We start from the raw sequence: 21,181 nt of genomic DNA on the forward strand, positions 1-21,181 counted from the left end.
TGAACTTAAGAGGTTATGATCTAAAGATGTGCTCTGAACATGAAACATTAAATTACTAAGAAATGCTTTAAGCAAACCATGGCTATAATGTTCATGAGCCGATTCAATCGAATCGAATCATCTTTGTGTCAATTGTGTCTTGTGTAGTTACATAAGATCTCATTGCAATTGAACAACTCTTTAACTAGTTTATTTGAGTCAATTGAACTAGTTATGGTGGAGAAGAACAAGGTTAATATGAAATGCTCATATGGTTGACCTTCTTAGGTTACTATGTTGAACCAACATACACGTACACGTTTGGGCATGGTTTTCACGAACCCAGTAAACGTTTACCAAAATGTGTGTGACAAGCTAGGTTTTTCGATCTAACGGTTGAGAAATATTAGCTTGAATCTAAATCAGGTTTTCATCTAACGGTGAATATGGATTGCTTTGTAACTAAGTCAAAACCCTGATTTCAAGGCTATATAAAGGAGACATCTAGCATTGTGCAAAACTAATCCCCACACGTCTGTGTGCTACTAGTGCGCCCGCTAGAGTCGATCTCCATCAACCTTTGATTTTCTTATCTAAAATAAGGTTAACGACTTAAAGACTTCATTGGGATTGTGAAGCCAGACCGATACTACTTTATCGTAGTTGTGTGATTTGATCTTGCATCTTCTATCGTACGAGTACGATCGATTGATTGACTTGAGATCGTGAAAGTTCTCCAATAGGAAAGATAAAGAAGTCACAAACATATTCGTCTCACTGTTTGTGATTCCTCGACAATCCGCTTGTGTAGTCAGGAAGGATTTTAGAGAGGTGATTGATTAATCTAGGTTGTTCTTCGGGAATATAAGACCGGATTATCAATTGGTTCCTGTTACCTTGATTTTATATCTAAAGACGGAACAAAACCTAGGGTTTATCTGTGGGAGACAGATTTATCCTCTTATAGACTTTTTTGTGTGAGACAGATCTGTTTATTATCAAGTCTGTGATTTTGGGTTACATCAACTCTTGGTTGTGGGTGAGATCAGCTATGGGAATCAAGTGCGCAGTATCCTGCTGGGATCAGAGGCGTAGGAGTACAACTGTACCTTGGATCGGTGGGAGACTGATTGGGGTTCAACTATAGTCCAGTCCGAAGTTAGTTTGCAGTAGGCTAGTGTCTGTAGCGGCTTAATACAGTGTGTATTCAATCTGGACTAGGTCCCGGGGTTTTTCTGCGTTTGCGGTTTCCTCGTTAACAAAATTTCTGGTGTCTGTGTTATTTCTTTTACGCATTATATTTTATATAATTGAAATAGTACAGGTTGTGCGTTCGTGATCATCAATTGGAAATCCAACCTTTGGTTGTTGATTGATCCTTGGACATTGGTCTTTGGTACCGTCCAAGTATTCCTTGTATTTGATAAAGACTCGCTATTTTTTTTAGCTTGAGTAAAAATCAAATCAAGAGAGAGATATTAACTCCTTGAGATACTTTTATCTAGATTGAGTCTGACTGTCTAGTTGATTCTCTAGCAAAGTATTTCGGAGTTAGTCCATACAGATTGCTAATCGAAATATTGGGTGGTGTTGTTAGACCCCCGCATTTTCAGTCTCGGACTAGGACATAGTTTGTGTAGTTGAGCTTAGACTTCACGACGCTTATCACTTGAATACAAAGACTACTAAGGAGAGATTGTGGAACTTCATCGAAAAAAGGTATGTGGAGACTTAAACTCATCTATCACTTGGAAAGTCTATTTCTACTCTATCTCTCATATTGAGACATCAGTCGTGTTACGATATAGTTTTATTTATACACATTTGAGATTTCGAGCTGAGTATATCTCGCTTACATATTTCTCGAAATATGTGTTGGTAAGCTTTCGCTTCGACCAAGTTCATCTTATATCGTGAGAAAATTTCCGAGTAACATCTTACATGGTTTGTGTAATACAATCATTTGGTGTAAGACTTGGAATGTTTCGATAATGATTATTTCAATATCTTGAAAATTGCTTTGATGTTAATAGTGTGTGAAAACGACTATTGCCATTATAGAAGAATGTTTCAATGATTGAAATAAAGAGTTTAGAATCTTGTAACCATCTTTGGATATAAGCATAGTGTGTTCGCACATTAGTGTATAAGTCCAAAACCGGGAGCCTAAAGTATGCATACTTGTGTGTATACAAAAAGGTTGTAAGAGACTGGGTAAGTATGCGTACCCGTACGCATATTGGCGGAAGTTCACGCTCGTGAATTTCTGCTGAGTTTGAAAACCAAAACCAAACTCATCCGGTTACCTAAAGTACGCGTACCCGTACGCATACTGGCGGAAAGTTCACGTCCGTGAATTTCTGCTGAGTTTGAAAACTAAAACAAACTCAAGTTCGGTTAATTAAGTATGCATACCCGTACGCATACTTAATTGGTTACTTTCTAAGATCGGTTGTACATGAACCTAAAACATTTATCAATAAGGAATGAAATCTTTGCAAACCGTGGATATAATGTTCATGTATTCATTCGAGTGAATCAAACCGATTTTGCTTCAATTGTGTTCTTGTATAAATCCATGAGAATATAGCAATTGAACAACTCTTTAACTAGTTTCATTTGAGTCATTTGAAATAGTTATGGTTAAGATGAATAAGGTTGATATGAGAGTAATCATATGGCTAACCTCGGTTAACTATTTGTGAACCAACATTGTGTACACGTTTAGGTACGGTTACATAAACCTAATGAGGGTACATTTCATTTGTGTGTAACAAGATAAGTTCGATCTAACGGTTGAAAGATATTAGCTTGTTTGAATCAGGTTTATCATCTAACGGTGATTATTGAATGCTTTGTTACCAAGGTAACTTGGATTGAAAACCCTGATTTGAAAACTATATAAAGGACAACTCTAGAAACTGGGAAACCTAATCCCCACACCTCCTTTGTGTTACTAGTTGCATAACTAGAGTCGATTCTCCTTTAACCTTAGGTTTCTTATCGAGACCCTGTAGGTTACGACTTGAAGACTTCATTGGGATTGTGAAGCCAGACTTAACTATTCTCTTTGTAGTTGCGTGATCTGATCTTGTTGTTTCTATCGTGATTGAGTGCAATTGTAAAATTGGCTTGAGATTTATATCTCCGATAGGCAAGATAGAAAAGTAATCACAAACACCTTCGTCTCATCGTTTGTGATTCCACAATAACTTGTTTCGCTAGTCGATTAAGTTTATTGTGAGGCGATTGATAATACTAGGGTGTTCTTCGGGAATATAAGTCCGGTTTATCAATTGGTTCCTGTTCACCTTGATTTATCAAAAGACGTAACAAAAAATCTTGGGTATTTCTGTGGGAGACAGATTTATTCAATCCTATAAACTTTTCTGTGTGAGACAGATTTATTTATCAAGTCTTCGACTTTGGGTCGTAGCAACTCTTAGTTGTGGGTGAGATCAGCAAACGGAATCAAGTGCGTAGTATCCTGCTGGGATCAGAGACGTAAGAGCTAGTACTATGGTGGAGGGAATCCCTTCCCCATCCCTCATTTGTAGGGAAGGGATAGCACAAGGAAGCCAATCTCACTATGGTGCTTTTCATCCCTTCCTTACGTGATACGGAAACTGAGTAGCCAGATGAATAGTGCCAAACGGCTACTCAGTAGCCGTATTTTTTTTTTCAGTTTTTTTCTATAGGAATATATTTGTTGAGGTAAAAAAGATATTTTAGAGTCAATAAAAGATATTTTATAGTCAAAAAAAGATATAATAGGTAAAAAAAGAGTTTTAGTAGAAAAAAAGAGTGAAAAAGGAAAGTTTTGAGGTAAAACTTTAAAAACCAGAAACGGCTACTTAGTAGCCGTGTAAAATGTCACAGCTACTGAGTAGCCGTAAAGCATAAAAAAATACGGTTACTCGGTAGTCGTGTGATTTCCCTTCCCTACAAGGGGGATCAGATGTGATCCTCCATGTAGGGATCCCTGTGAATATCCCTACACATGTAGGGATATGGGAGACCATAGCACATGGTTTTTGTGCTGTTTAAGGGATACATAGGGATAGGGAGGGGATGAACCCTTCCATAGTGCTAGCTCTTAGGATCTCAACTGTACCTTAAATCAGTGTGAGATTGATTAGGGTTCAACTACAGTCCAGTACGAAGTTAATTGGTAGTAGGATAGTATCTGTAGCGGCTTAATACATTGTGGTTTTCAAACTAGACTAGGTCCCGGGGTTTTTCTGCATTTGCGGTTTCCTCGTTAACAAAATTCTGGTGTTTGTGTTATTTCTTTTTCGCATTCTATTTTGTTATTTAATTAAAATATCACATGTTGTGCGTTAAGATCAATCAATTAGAATATCCAACCTTTGGTTTTTGATTTACATTGATTGATACTTGAACATTGGTCTTTGGTACCGTTCAAGTAATTCCTCTTATATTCAATCGGGCTCGCAGATTTCTATTTGCTGATTGCGGATTGAATTAAGAGTTAGAGATATTAAACTCTTTGATATACTTTATTCTAGATTGAGTCTAACTGTCTAGTTGATTCTCTAGAAAGTGTATTGGAGTAAGTCCTCTCAGATTGCCAAACAAATTGTTGGGTGTGGTTGTTAGACCCACACATTTTCACATTGCTCGTCCGAACTCATAGGTGCTGCTATCTCAAGCTTGTTGTCAAATTTAGTTGATCAAAACTACATCTTGATTTCTAGTCTACATTTAGTCAAGTCTCGGATTAGGATAAAAGTGTGTAGTTGAATACCAGATATCATTGCGTTCTATCGTTTGAAGGCGAAGATCAATCGAAGCTTTTGGAGAACTTGTTCAACAAAAGGTAATGAAGACTAAACCACCTATTACTCAAGTTTTCACATTTCTATCGATAAGACAATGACGCATGACTAAATTAGACATTACATGCATAATAGAAATTTCGAGTCAAGTTTATCTTGTTAATCGTTCTCAAAATATGCGAAACTTAAGAACATTTGTTCATACATGACGAATTTGGTTAAGAACAATTTATTGCTTATGACCTAAATTATGATTCAAGATTTAATCATTTGAAAATAGCCTGGAACAGTGACATGTGTCATTAATATTATTCGGGAATGTTTCAAATCGATTATTAGAGAGATATAAAATTACTGTAAATCTGGATACATGAAAATATGCATAGTAGTTCACATACTGGCATAACTGTTATAGGTCCCGACCGCAGTACATGTACCCAGTACACGTACCGACGTAACTATAGTTCGGATAACCTTTCATGACCAAGTCATTGTACACGGTACGGTTACAATTCACCCTAACCACAGTGTATATTCTGTTATGTTAATCTCAAGTCAAGTTTTTCATCTAACGGTGATTATTGATTGCTTGATTCCAAAGCTACCTTAGCTTAAATCCAAAGCAACAAGTTTATATTAGGAGAACCTCAAACAACTTGGATCTTTGAATCCCAGACATTATTCTTGTGTGTCCTAGTTGTAAACTGAAGTCGTCCTCTCCTTAAAACATTTTTAGGTTTAAAGACTAAAAATACTTCACCTCGGGATTCGTGAAGCCATGTCCAACTATCTTTATCTTGATAGTTCGTGTATCTTGATCTTGTTTTGATTGTTGAGTTTTCTCCAACAAACAAGATAAATAGTAATCACAAAGTTTCTTCGTCTCAGACTTTGTGATTCCACAAGTTTATACTTGTGAGGTAAATAATAATCTAGGCTGCTGTTCGGGAGTCATAAGACCGGATTTTGAGGTTTTCCAGACTTTGTCTATTGGAATCGATTTCCTACCTAACCTTGATCGTTGGTCAGAACACAAATCACATAAATGCCTATCTGTGGGAAGCAGATTGGTTTAAAGTCTTCAGTTAAGTTGAAGCAACTCTTAGGCTATAAAGGACGTTAGCTAAGGGAATCAATTGTGCGGAGTCCTGCTGGGATTTAAAAGGCGTAAGGAGCGCGACTGTAACTGAATTGCTGTGACAATTTAATTCGGTCTATATTCCAGTCTGAAGTTCTGATAGTATGCTCCGCTTAATACCGTTTTGTGTTTAATCTGGACTAGGTTCCTGGTTGTTTTTTTTTTTTTGCATTTTCGATTTCCTCATTATATTGTTTATCTTTATAATTGAAATATCACAGGTTATAAGTAAAAACAATTCAAGTAGATAAGTCCATCGTGATACTACTTGATTGATATTGGATATTGATATTTGGAATCGTCCAAGTACTCTCATGGAATAATCAGGTTCACAGACTTGTCTTTGTTTACATACTGATTGTGAGAGAAAACGATATAATTTATTTATAAAATTCCTAATTAAGATTCATTAAGTTGAACTCTCGGAATTGTATTTGAGTTTACTCCATACAGGTTGCCTAAGAAAAAGTTGGTGGTGTATTTTGGTACCCCCGCATTTTTAGTTGGTATCAGAGCAGGCAAACGCGTAAAAGATCTAATAAGTTTGTGCTTGAAGCAATCTGACTATATGGACAAGAGTGAAATCTCTGATAAACGTTCTGTCGGTTTAATTAAAAGGAATTTTTGTTATAGAGTCTTTAAAATAGTCTGAATTTCCAAAATCTCATACATATGAACACTCTGTTCCCGTAAAACAATTGTATATTGATAAGTGTTATCCCTATTATTTTATTGATGAGTCTGACTCAGAAGTAGAACGGGAAGCATCCAAAGAAAGTACTGAAATTTTAAAACATGTGGGATTTCAGTATTCTGAGGTCAATCGGCTGAAACACAAAATCAATAATCTCATTGGTATAATTTCTGAATGTGATTGTAGAACAAGGATTCTTCTTTAAGAACATGCCGAAATGAAATTGAAAAATATTTCACTTGAAGCTAAACTTAAAAATAATGCCTTAGAAATCTATCGATTGTTGAGTAACACTACTCCACGTTGCGATAGTGAATCCCAAGAAACTACCATGAACATAGCTTCTGAAAAGGGCGATGAGTTAGAAAAGTAAGAACACCAGTTGTTCATGATAAGCTAACAAATTGCACTCAAAAACTGATAAACAAAGTATTGGTACTTTGTCAAGAGATGATCTGTTAAATTTCTCTGACCAAGAAAATACTGTGTCTCTAAGGAGGAAGAGTTCTTCACAAAACGAGTATAATAAAACTACCTATTCCGATTTCATTGAAACTCAGAAAGTGTGCTTCTATTGCAACACTAAAGGACATGTTCAAAAAAAGTGTAAACTGAGGTTGGGAAACTATCAGTTTGGCCATTTCCAAAACACCTTAGATTTAATTCTGAAGGGTGTGACTGATATTCGAATGTCTAAACCACTTGGTGTAAAAACACATTCAAGCAAATTTGATTCTAGGAATGCCAATTCTGCTTGGTCCATAAATATTTGAACAAGTCAAAAAGGTAGTACGCAAAATCGGTTAAAGAAGAACATAATTAGAATATCCGTCACAAATATGGGTTCGTAACGATACTCATACTCCTCCTGAGAAAGCTAGAGTTTTCATCAATGAAACGATTCAACAAGCTAACATTAATTTGATCATTAGAGAATATAAATATCTTATTGATAAATTGTCATCGTCTTCCAGACAATCATCCTCAGGTAAGAATCTTGTCTCTTTCCATGATGACAATAATTTATATGATCACTTCTCTTGTCCAAAAAGAATTTTCTCAAAAGGAAGAGGTAAATACAAATGTAAACGTCATCATAATCCTTCTGGTGAGAGTTCGGCTCACCCTTGTGCAAGCTAGTCACAAGTCTCGGAACCTTATCTATAAAAATCCTGCTGGATAAGAAATTGATGTGTAACATGTGTAATATTTGTTTCAAATAGTCTTTGAGTGATAAGCCATAATCGTTTTCATATTGCAACTTTTACGTATTTCTATGATTTTTTTTTATCCCTATCAGACAAGATTGCTAAAAAATTCCTGTTGAGCCAGGCTCCAGAAAATATAATCATACAATGATTTTTATTTCAAGAGTATTAATACTCTTGTGCTCTAAACCCATTTTTTTATTGAGCTAAGAATATTTTAATATTTAAGAAGGAATATATATATCATAGAAAAAGGTAGAAAATTGAAGTACTGAAAAATATTTTGTACTCTCTAAAAGATATTCTTGTTCACCTCAAAAAAAAAAAGGAAACAGGAGCCCCTGTTTTGAAACAGTTTGTGAACGTTGTTTTGCGTACCCTAGGTAATTACCTATTTTTTAGAGTTTCCATATAAAAACCCTATTTTCTAGAAAAGTCACGAACCGACCCTGTACCCAAAGAATACCTTTTACAAACCTATTTATATACCCTAACTTGTGTTGAGAATTTATCATCCAAGGAGTTCCGTAAACAAGCATGTCTTCTATGTCACGAACCTTTGAAAGCATGGAAGAATCTATTAACTTTGGAGGTGGTATTGAAACAAGAGGAAAGAGAACTCTGGTTGATGAAGAAGTGGTAGAATCATCTGAAGATCTTCCTGATGTGAATTGTTATTTCGCCTATGATCATCAAGATGTTGAGCATGAAGAGATGATCTATGCTAATCTTGTTTATGATTTTTCTTAAACAATTTGAGGAAGAAAATTTGGAACCTGTTGAAACACTAAAAGGTCTAGACATGTTATGAACTGAGTTGAAAAAGGTTTCTGCTGACCTTATTCTCATGAAATCTCATGTTCGTGAGCTTCTCAATGAAGAAATTTTCTCTACAGAGCTCGTGGGTACAGTTGATGACAAACTCAAAGGTCTCAATACCAATGAAGAGTCTGGAAAAATCTAGCTTATTTTGTTTTCGTCTATGTACTAGAAAACTTCTTGTGAGAATTTATTCTTGTGTTCAAGAAGGATAACTAGGGTTTGATACAACAAATATTGTGAGTACACAAGTTATTTCCAACGAATTTCATCTTGCATGTTTTTAGATTTATTTATTTAAATTCTAGAGTTTTTGGGAGATGAACCTGCAATATTTAATCAATACTGGTTTAATGTATTGCAAAGTTATATGAGATATATGTGTCCTTTACTTTTTTTGAATTGAACTGATATCTCATATATGCTCAAAAGCTAAATTTATTAAGTTTTATGAACTAAAAATAGAACAATCTTCGCGAGAATTTTCGCAGTATTGATCTACTCGTGGTCACACTCTTGTGTAATTAATGCATTATCAACTCCGTAATATTTTCTTATGTTGAGTCATATCGATTAAGATGTCTCCTTGGTCGTAACTGGCGTTGAGATTAATCTATGTCGATGTTTAGGATACAAATTAAGTGACTTGTTAATGTCCGGCAAATCCTTCTTTTTCATTAAAGTAAGGTCACTCATGTTGTTCTCTTGAGAATGACATCAAATGGGGGAGAGTTCTTAATTGAACTTGTGTTTAATTGCTATATCTTTGTTGGAAGAGTGAATGTGGTACAGGGGATGCTTGTATCTTAAATCTCCTAGTGAGACGCTAAGTATTTTATACTTTGTGATATCATCTAAATTAAAAGTTGATATATGTTCCCTTTAAGTCTTGAATCATTTTTTGATAGAATTCACTAGGATCCCATTGTTTTCGTATCTTTGCCAATTTTTATTGACAAAAAGGAGGAGAATTAATTAGTAGTTTCATACTACATACATATGGTTTCCAGATCATTATGTAGGGGGGGTGAATCAACATCTATAATTTCACCTATTATGCAAAATATGTAAGTATTCATTAAGGGTGAAAAAAATATCACCGTAGTATTACTTCAAAGTTGTGATACAACTGAACTTTGAAGAAGATAATAATATTATGCTTCTGTACAACGACGATTGAGAATATCTGTTTTTAAAGTTATTATCGCTACGGTTCTTCAACAACAACGATGCAGAGTTGAACACGTTCAAAGTCATTAAAACTTGAAGTAACGAAGAATTCAAGGAGTTGAAGAACCAAGGAAATTAAGCATGACGGATTCTGGAGTTTTGAAGTTTTTTAATCCATATGTATTAGTAGTTTTATCACTAAAATGGACAAAGGGGGAGATTGTTAGAGCATTGCTCTATCGAACTCACAAGTGTTGCTATTTAAAACTTGTTGTCAAAGTTAGTTGATCAAAACACCTTCTCTCTCATATAACATTCCGCATAATCTAAGTTGTCTGAGATATGGTGTTTCCTAGGCATGTAAAGGACGATGTCAATAATACTCTTTTGAGTAAATTGGTATTTCTGGAAATTTCACTTTTTGGTTTGATTTCTCAAGCTTGTTCCCCATATTTGAAATCTATAACATTCATGAGCTGGTTTCCTTAACAAATTTATTCCAAGGAGAACATGTTTGTCATTATGATTCGTGGAACCTCGATTTTTGAACCGCGCATGAACTCCAAGATGGCTTCCCATCATTTTATGCTTATATGAACTGTTCTGGAAGTGACTCCTTCTTGTTTTCATATACCTTGATTGTTGAGATTGATCAGGAACCGTGCTTTGATTTTAAGCAACCTATCCTTGTTTATCATTATAAATAGAGGACTGACTATCTGGAACCTACAATCTCAATCCTGAAACGATGTGTCCTAGTTATGGATAGATTCATTCTCTAAAGACCTAGGTTTCCTAGATAAAAGGTACTACATTACGAATTTTGAAGTCTTCACTAAGGGATTCATGAAGCACGACCTGATTATCTTTTACATATTAGTTCTTGATATCCAAATCTTATCTTGATCGTCGTAGTTCTTGTCTATTTAAGGTCCATCTCTTCTGCTATACCACCATTCAAGAAATATTGATTGGGGAATAAAATTGATAGAAATTATAAAGTAATCCTCGTCTCAAACTTTGTAATTCCACAAGATTTATATCTAAACTAGTCTTAGATTTTTCTTGTGAGATATAATCGACAAGGAATCTATATAACTTTTTGAAAATAGTAAGATATCCTAACTATTGATATTTTCTTGATATCTTATTTTCTCTTAAAGATCCATCATAGTAAATGTATTTCCATTACCTTGAGTGAAATATAAATGAAGGAAATAAACAGGTTATCTGCTAGAGGCATATCAGTTAAAGCTTTCACTTCAGCTGAATCAACTGCTAGGCATGTAAAGGACGTCGGCTAGATCCAAGAGATGCAAAGAGCATGACTGAAGCTGAATTGCTCATAAGATTTATTTGGTCTTAACTATGTTCCAGTATGAAATCTGATAATAGGCTAATGTTTAGTAAAGTACATGGATTTTGGGACCGTACCATTAATTGGGATCGATCATGGGATCAGAATTGATTTAGGGTCGGTCCTGGAATGAGATATGTCTTTGAATCGATCCTAAAATCCTTATGGAATTCGAGTCCAACCTAGATTCAATACATGTCTAATGAATTGCTTCCTATATGTTTTTAAAGCATCGATTCAATCCAAAAGTTCAAAACTCAATTATCATATTAGTGTTATGACAAAATTACGAAGTTACAGAGAATCATACTACTAACTCAAAACAATAAGTTGCAGAAAAAACTAATGTATATGATTTCTTCGACACTTTAATCATAGATAATAATTAAATTATCTATATATGAAAGTCATGTAAACAAACTTCGCATGTTATGTGCTCAATGAATAAGACTGTCATTTGTATTTACTAACCTCGGTTTAAAGGATGATGTATTTGCTTGTTCTTCAATACGTCTTTAAGTTTTCAATAAGTAACTAAAGCATCCTTAACATGCCTATGTACTAAGTCTAACCAAACGGAGTTAACTTTAACAGGCAATTCAAGTGGTGAGTTTTGAAACTAAACTTGACAACCAAACAAGACATACCGACTCTTGGTGGGTTCAAAAGAGCAGTGCACTAACAAGTTTGAAAGGTATATTTTTGCTACCAATATCTGCGGTCACAGTATTTTCTGTCACTAATTATAAAGTATTATACCGTTCCAAAATATTAACATAAATAAATTGGAAGAATTTTTTTAGAAAACACTAAAGGTTCAAATGTGTCTTCAACCAATAAATCCAAACCTATAACTTTTTCCCCCGGGATTATTTGGTTTAGATCTTGACCGAATCCTTCATATATGATGGTTCAGATTTTTTATTCACCCATTTGTCCGAACCTAGATACTTTTATTTTTTAATGATAATAATTGTGTTCTTCGTGTTCTTGGCAAAAAAAGATGACTTATTCTTCTTATTGAGATGTTTCGCATGTTCTTGATGTTTTATCTTGATCCATTAACTAGAAGTATTATCATCATCAACTCATTACCAATCTAGTCATGAATTGAATTTCTACGAATCAATCCATCATCTTGAGAAAAATCCAATATTATTAACTTCTTAATTTTTGTATCTCCATATGGACTCTACTAGTTTAGATCACCATCATGGACAATTAAATATCTAGGTTCATATTTTATCTTTACAAAATGGTCCGAACTTAGATATTTTTTCTAAAATTTTTTTTTCTAGATTGTGTTCTCCGCGATCTTTTTTCTTTTTTTTTTTGATTGTGACGTTCGTTGTGTTCTTGATCCCTGATCCATCAAGAAGTTTATTGCCACCATCTCATCTTGATGGGTCTAAGACCTTTTGATTTTTGATGATTTCAAAGATAAACATCAAAGACAAAATCCCAAATGATTATTGGGCCGACCAACCGAGCGAAGTGAGGGAAGGATGACCTTTTATATGGTCACTTTTTTGTAAATTGTAAGTGATCAATTGACACAAAAAGCTTAGAAATGGTCCGGGCCGAAAAACCAAAAATGCCCCTCTGAATTATTATTTTTTTCTTTTAGATATTTCGTAAATAAACCGAAGAGGAAGGGAAAATATGTATTAGATATTTTTGTAAATATTCCGAATAGGAAGGGTGAATATGTATAAGAGTCAAAATGTATTATAATTCCTTATGTATCATATTTTTTCAGGGGTATAATTGGCAAGCAAACTAGAATATAACATACCTAAAAATTTGTGCCTTGTAATTTTATAAATTTTATCTCGTTGGAAAGATTTTAAAGTGATCTACACAATGAGTACAAACAACAGTATCACATTTAAAGTTTTTACGAAAAAATCGGAGGCGTTTATCATATTAGGCACAATTTTCAAAAATTGGTTGCATAGCCATTATGCAAACCTCCACAAAGGATGCATGACACATTTATTATGTAGCCATATTTTGGTTTATGCATCAACTAATTTTCCGTTGCAACTAATAAAATGATGTACTCCCTCCGTTTCAGCAAAAGTGATACTTTCACTTTAGGCACAAATTTTTTTTACACTCCAATTACTGCAGTGTTTCCTTTTTTCTTCGGTCGGCCCTCCCATCGTGGTAGCGGTGTTCTACTCATAGATGGTTTGTTCCAAAATGCAAAAGAGTACGAATTGGAATGTAAAAATTGTTTTGGTAAGGGATATTTTCAAAGATGAGCTTATGATCCTATTTTGTTTTTTAGTGCGAGGAGTGAAATCACACGAGATCTAAAGTATTTAGTTAGAGATAAAAATAAATTTTTGAAATTGAATTTTTTTTCATTCATCAAATTACCTATTAGAGGATTTAGCTCGTATGAATGGCTATTTGGTTTAGCTTGTATCCACTCCTTGATGCCCATCGGCCATTGCAAACTCTGTGACCGAAGGTGGGCTTGATTTTGAAGTCTATTAGCTATACAAGTGTATTAACTGTGTTTGAAAAGGATACGAGTTGATGATAGTTAGGGTTGTCAATGGATGCTAACGTAACGGAAATAGGATCTGCCGCTGCCGTTGCCATTAAAAGTTAGCGGATATCCGTTATCCGTTAATTTCCGGCGAAAATAGGAAATTCAAAAACGTTACCATTACGTTGGACTTACCGGATAACGGATATTTTTCCGTTACCATCCGATATGTCACAGGACAACCACAAAACAGGCTAAAACAACAGAACAAATACACATAACAACTTCTAAATCCAAGAAAACAGGTTCTAAATCCATGCCACACAAAAAAAAAGACATACAGATGTTCATGCCACATAAGAAAACAAGTTCAGAATCTTCAGATGTTCTAGCAAAAGAAAAAACCATGTTTTTTGCAAAAAACAAAAGACATCTCCATCTCCATTTGCTTCAACAACTGCAAATGCATTCCTCCTCCATCTCCAGATTCTCCACTGCCAAGTGCAAACTACATCTGCCAATGCATTCCACCTTACTCCTGAACTTCTGCATTTTGAAAGTAAAATCAAAAGTGTTAGACATTTTAAGCTGGAAATGTCATTGTCAGTGCAATAAGCCAATAAATTGCAAATAAAAGATTAAGATGTACCAGTGACACAACTATCACTTTCACTGAGAGTGAGATCTGGCAGCCAATCACCCAAACAAAGCCATGCTTCAACAAGGTCTGGAGCTAATGAACTCCTGTGAGATGTGAGAACCCTTCCACCAATACTAAACATAGATTCTGAAGCTACACTTGTCACTGGAACTGCCAATACATCTCTTGCAATCCTTGAGAGAGTTGGGTACTTTCGAGCATGATTCTTCCACCAACTTAAGATATCAAACCTCATTTCTTCAGTGGTTGTGCCTTTAGTAAGAACTGGTTATGCTAAGTAAGTCTCCAATTCTGACTTCTGAACCTCAAAGACATTGTTTTCCATAATAAAATCATCATAACCAAATTGATATGATGATGTTGTAGCTGCAGAGATCTCCATTCCAGCTGAACTCATTCCACTATCATAATAATCTGGAATTGTGGTGTTTGTTTCATAAGCACAGTAAAGAGCATTGAGTGCAAGCTCAAATTTTTTTATAGTGACTTTGATAGTGATTGACACCATATACTCTCTTCATAACAAACTCCACCCATCTAGCTTTGTACCTAGGATCTAAAACAACTCCAATTCCCATCAAAGTGTTACTTTCTTTCCAGTAGCTATCAAATTTCATCCTCATATTCTTGGCCATGTCTCTGATATACTCATGCTCACTTGATTCCCAGATCTTAGTGCATCTATTAACTTCTTGCACTCCATTATAATACAAATTTGATGTGGGATACTTAATCCCAGCAAATTTGGTTGAAATGACATCAAACAATTCCAAACATTCACATATATTTATTCCTTGTTGCCAATCCTTAGAAGATGGTAGTATCTTGAAGTCATTATCCAATTCAGCTAGCCTAACAAAATCTTGTCTCAAAAAAATTGCATCCTATAGCATCTTAAAGGTGGAGTTCCACCTGGTATCCACATCTAAACCCACAGACCTTGAAGAAGGAAGCTTAACTTGGGCAATTGCACATTCAAATCTCTTTTTTCTAGCCTGACTTGACTTGACATATTTTACACACTCTCTAACTGCATTTATAAATGGAGCAACTACTCTCATTCCCCACCCAAGAATCAAGTGCAATATATGATTACAACACCTCATTTGGAACATATCCCCATTAAGAACTAAACAGTCTTTGCTATCAATCCATTTCTTCAGATGTTCCATCATAACATTGTTGGAGCTAGCATTGTCAGTAGCTACATCAAAAATCTTATTGTCTATGTTCCATTCTAGACACACTGATTTCACTACAGATGCTAGAACCTCTCCAGAGTGTGGTGATGGCACTAAAGTATATGCTAGTGTTTTCTTAATCAGTTTCCACTCCTCATCTATGTAATGCAGTGTCACACAACAATCACCATCCTTTGTATGCTTACATGACCACATATCTGTTGTTAAACTATATTTAGATGTAATATTCTCAAATTGTTCTTGTAATTCCAGTTTGAACTCAGTTGCTAGTGTCATGATGTCTTTCCTAACTGTATTCCTAGTGTAAAGCTTAGCAGCAGGATTCAGAGACTTAACAAACTCTCTAAAATAAGGATGCTCAACTATAGTGATTGGGTAACCATGTTTAGCAATCATTTTGGCAACTAGTCTCCTAGTAACAACAGGATCAAACTTCCAATTTGCTAACTTGGTTTGCGCATTACCTGTTTTGACGGAAGTAATCTTCCTTTGTCCTTTCTTATTCTCAGGCTTTTCTTTGCAGATTCTCGCATGGTAATGCAAGCGGCTGGTTCCTTGGTATTGGGAGCAGGTATTCTCTTGTGACAATGTTTGCATTCAGCTATCAGTATCCCAACCTCCTTCCCTTTTACAACCTTGTTTCCAATTTTCCTGTCAAAATCAACCCATACATCAGACCTTACTGAGCGCAGTTTTTTCTTCTCTTCAGTTATAACTGGGTCTTCATCTACTTCTAAATCTTGTTCTTCTTCTTCTCTAGGACGAATTGCAGGTGTAACAGAAGCAGGTGTTGAATTAATTCCAGAACCTTGAACTTGGTTGGATACAGCAGCAGCAGGTAAATGTGATGCAACTGAAAATGAGAGATTCTGTGAAGACCCAACATGGTTTGATGCTCCTCTTTCGCTTTGGGACATGATTAATTTCACAAATCTGAAATTGTGAACCCTAATTTCAGAAACCCTAAATTGAAAATTGAGTTTTGAAGATTGAAATTAAACTCAAAGGAAATTGAAGAAGAGAATCCTAGTTTCTAATCAGTAATCACCCTCAGAAGATGATGATTTCTAAGGCAGAGAAGACGATGATTGATTCAACGGCCCTAGTTTTCTCTCTGAGTCTCTGTTGTGCCGATAAAACTGAAGTGAAGAATGAGATAAACCAAACGTAATAACCCTAGGTATAAGAATTTACACGTGCAGTACACAAACGTTTCCGGATAACAGAACTAAACCTAACGGAAATACACGGTTCCACTACCGTTACGTTAAGAAGGAATTATCCGTTAGCTTATCGGTATCGGATATCCGTTTACCGCTATGTCGGATGGTAGCAGTAACGGCTAACGGATTGTCGGTATCGGATGTCGGATAATTGGTATCCATTGACAGGCCTACAGATTGATAGTTACTTAGTTACGCTTATGCACGCAGTAAGCCAGATTTCCATAGATCATATATAAACCCTAGAAGCTAGAAGTTCCTCATACCACCACCACCATCACCACTGTTGCAAGATGATAACACCGTGGAGCAAGATGATTTTTATTTTGGTCGGCAAGATGATAACATTGTGGAGCACTAAGATGATAACACCGTGGAGCAAGATGATATTTATTTTGGTCGGCAAGATCATGATAACATTGTGGAGCAAGATGATAACATTGTGGAGCAACAAGATGATAACACCGTGGAGCAAACTTGACGATGTAATGGTAGAATTAATATTAGCAAGGCTTCCTACGGTAGACGTCATCCGAAGCCAACTCGTATGCAAGAGATGGAAATCCATCGTTCGCTCTCCAACTTTTGCATACACTTCGTCAAAACAGTATTTCCTTCGAACCCCATGGCTTGCCATGGTCCCAAAATCATCCCCAAATCAATTCATGGTTTACGACACAGAAGTTTCTAAGTTACGGTATATACAACAACCTCATCCTCCATTATTAATATCTAATTCAGATAGTAGTACTCCAGTTGCGGCATGTGCTGGATTAATGTGCTTTAAATATCATACCGTAAATCTTTTTCGATTGATCGTTGCGAATCCCTTAACCGGGTTGTCGCATGTTTTACCAGAGCTGGATGTTGATATTAATCAATTCCCAATCATGGGAATTGCAATGCATGCTTCAAACTCGTTATCACATGTAGATGTAGATTACAAAGTTTATGTGACGTTTGGGTATTCGAACCCTGATTTGTCTCTAAAGGTTTTCTCATCTGAAGTAAAAGCTTGGAAGGATATCAGGCCATTAACACATACTGCTAAAGCTCGGTTGAACGTATTAGATCCCAAAATCAACCTTTCTGGCGTGGCAACTTTAGGTAGTGAGGGTCAAATCATAGTGAACTACTTTGAAAGATTTGTAGGAAGAAGTCTAATCCGTTTCGATATATCAAAAGGGACAGACTTGGTAAAGGATATTTCACTCAGCTCATCTTGGCCTGACGGTACTTTTAGAGTGGAAATGTTGTTTTGCAGTGGAAGAATCTTTACGATATTTGACCGTCCAATGACTATACTTGAACCACTGAGTATATTTGAATTAGATACCGAGAATTACAAGTTGAAACCAGATCCAATCGCTGTGTTCAATCATGGAAAATTTGCGTTTGTCTCAAGTTGTACAAGTCACGGAGATTACATAATGGTTTGTCTGCACACAGTACTTCTCAGTGAATACTCCATCGAGGTATTGATGTACAACCTCAAAGCGGATGAATGGACACATCTTCCCGATGGTTTTAAAACAAATGACTTATCTTTGATGCATGCATCCAGTCATGCTTTCCTTCCAGATATGCAAGCCAAGGCATACTCAAGCAGTGCGCTAGGTTTTGTCGCAAGAAAGACATGCGAGATTGGTGATCTTTCTTTTAATATCTGATATATTTAGTATCCCTTAAATATTTTTATCTTGTGAAAACCAATGACAAACATTTAACAGTCAAATTATTTGAAATTTCCTTTTTTCTTACTGTTTCTTTTTAACAACAATTTGTTTCATAAAATTTTGTTAAAAAGATGAATGCACATGTATATGTTACAAATGGAACCAAAAGAATTGGTTCCAATCAAAACTGATCTTTTCCTTGTGTTGCTATCCATGCTGGACAAGTTCATCCTATCATTTTGAGAGTCTAACCAGTAGTGTAAAGATAAGGTGCCCTTAGGATAAAGGAAACAAATTATATGGGGAGAAAAAAAACACCCAGTCACCCATATTACCTCTTCTTGCTCTCAAAAGTATCCATGCACTTAACTTTCTAAAGAGAGGGAGAGAAAAAAAAACAGAAGAAAATGAGAAGACACAGTCCATCCTCTAATCATCTGATGAGGAGTCCAAAGGAGGAACAAGAAGTTCCAGAATCCGTTCCGGACATCAACTCGTCGAGAATGACAAAAAATGAGGTAGAGGAAATTGATATACTGGATGAATTGGAGAGTATTTGGGGAAGTAATGATCAAGAGGGAGATGCGAATTTACTAGGAGAGAGTGACTTGTATGGTGATGACTTGGTTGAGTTGAACTTCATGGAATGGGATGAATTTATGGTTAATAATGAAGATGAAGAAGAATGTGAAGCTGATGAAGAATTTTACAATATGGGGATAAAGAACACTAATGGATACATGTTTGAAGAAGAACGGAATGATCGATACGGAGATAATAAAGTCATTAAAAGAGAAGATTCATTGTCATTTGGGTATGGAGAGGATGAAGAGAAGAACATATCTTTGAAGTTGAATTTGAATTATCAAGAAGTCATGGATGCATGGTCGAATCGAGGATCCCTTTGGGCAACCAATGATGAATACAGCTCCCATTCCGCGTCGAACGCCACCTTCGTACGTACATTATTAACTTATCTCTATTTTCTTCTTCTTTTCTAAGAAAATGGCAAAGTTGGTAAATTCTGTGGATGTTGATATCAGGAAAATTATGTAGGTTGAGAGCCATAAGAGATGTAAATTTAAGTTGGATATTTCTCATTTATTTATTTTATGGTGATTATATTAATGTGTTTGTTTTTTTTTGTTGTTAATGGTTGTGATCAAATTTATTGAGATGGGAGAAGTGCCGGTAATGAAAGAAGAAAAAACAAGAAGAGAAGCTAAAGTTCTTAGGTACAAAGAAAAACGTCAAAGTAGGTTATTTTCCAAGAAGATCAGATATGAAGTCCGGAAACTCAATGCAGAAAAAAGACCTAGACTGAAGGTAAATAATTTTGTACCCTGCAAATGACTTGATTTCCATGCATTTAATAATAAATATTGGTCGGTGCATATAGTTGGCACTTGTATGACATCTGTTGTTGATGAAAGCTTAGTTTCTGAATCAGAAAAGAAAAAGAAAAGGTAAAATTTCCGTGTCGGTAGTGTGCGTTTTGTCTTCTGTGTATTGATTATATTGCATTTTAACAGTGGTTGCAGGGAAGGTTTGTAAAAAGAGTTCCAGAGAAGATATTTATGAGATGACATTTGAAAAGTATCTGACAGAGGAAATCTTTCTTGTGCTCACAAGACTAACTACAGAATGGGTCATAAGCCCATGAGAAAAGCCTTACAAATTCCTCTGGGTCCATTTCTTTTGGGGTGGTTTGGTCATAAGCTTCACTTCACTGTCTTCACTCTTCGGTCACATGTAAAGCATGTGATTCAACCTAAAAGGCTACAAACAAAAAATATTTTTGAAAAGTTTTCTTATTTTTGGAGATATTTATCAGAGCAAAAATATCTTGGAAAAAAATCAAGCAAAAATGCTTCTTATAAAAGAAAAAGGAAAATCACAAGTGGAAAGATATGGCTGGACCAGAGACGTGTATCCATGAGAATCAATAAAGATTTGCTCATCATTTTAAAGTAGTATCGGAAAGATTTTCTCAAAAAATGCTTGTATTTTGTAACTTTGGCTTAAATTGAATTTTTATGTTCCAGTTTCTTTGCAGTTTATAAGCAACATGTTCTACAAATACGAACGTAATTATAGATGCATGTAGTTTTATTTGATACCTATTAGAAGTTTCACCATTCAATCTTCTACGACTACAACAAGGGACCTATTAAGATAATCAACCCAGGCCATAATCACTTTTGTTTAAATAACCATCTATGAAATCAACATGTTTCAGACACCAAGAAGATGCTGAAAACCTGAATTTGTTAGCGGGGACTTAAGTTTCCTCAAACATCTCATTTCTTGTTGATAAATATCATTTCTTGGACTACTGTGCTTTGGTAAATATTAGTATAAACCCACCATATGCAAACTTAAAAGATCACTAGAAACTTAGACTGGTATCAAACTATCAATCATTAGAAACATTTATATGCAGACGAAAACCACACATTCAAAACCTTGATTGGTTGTACTCTCATGATTTCTTTGCCTGTGCATCAATTAAGTGCAGATAACTAACCAAAAAACATGTATGATCAATTCATTCAAACAATACCTACTGTTTTTACTAGCTTTCCTTTTATCAACAACCGAATATTCTCATGCTTCAGACTTGGACAAGTTGAGGTATCTCATAGCATACACGGAAGATATCAGGGAAGACGGTATATATGTATATAGTACAGTATATCATTTGTGACTTTGTGCATGAAGGCCAAGTTGAAAAGCAAAAAGATAAAGAAAATCC

General features: G+C 35.3%; 2 protein-coding genes across 2 annotated transcripts; both read left to right on the forward strand.

Annotated features, from left to right (window-relative positions):
- The first annotated feature begins 17,238 nt into the window (after nucleotides 1-17,238).
- LOC113312450 (F-box/LRR-repeat/kelch-repeat protein At2g27520-like) lies at nucleotides 17,239-18,420 on the forward strand. Its single transcript, XM_026561203.1, has one exon. It carries the CDS (start codon nucleotides 17,239-17,241, stop codon nucleotides 18,418-18,420), a length of 1,182 nt encoding a protein of 393 aa, XP_026416988.1.
- Nucleotides 18,421-18,757: 337 nt separating this feature from the next.
- On the forward strand, nucleotides 18,758-20,507 carry LOC113313449 (zinc finger protein CONSTANS-LIKE 16-like). The gene is made up of 3 exons (XM_026562216.1): nucleotides 18,758-19,382; nucleotides 19,603-19,752; nucleotides 19,959-20,507. The coding sequence occupies exons 1-3, from the start codon at nucleotides 18,834-18,836 to the stop codon at nucleotides 20,010-20,012; spliced, it is 753 nt and encodes a 250-aa protein (XP_026418001.1). The 5' UTR covers nucleotides 18,758-18,833; the 3' UTR covers nucleotides 20,013-20,507.
- Nucleotides 20,508-21,181: the final 674 nt, after the last annotated feature.

This window comes from Papaver somniferum, chromosome 9 (genome assembly GCF_003573695.1).
Source record: "Papaver somniferum cultivar HN1 chromosome 9, ASM357369v1, whole genome shotgun sequence".
Taxonomy (NCBI): domain Eukaryota; kingdom Viridiplantae; phylum Streptophyta; class Magnoliopsida; order Ranunculales; family Papaveraceae; genus Papaver; species Papaver somniferum.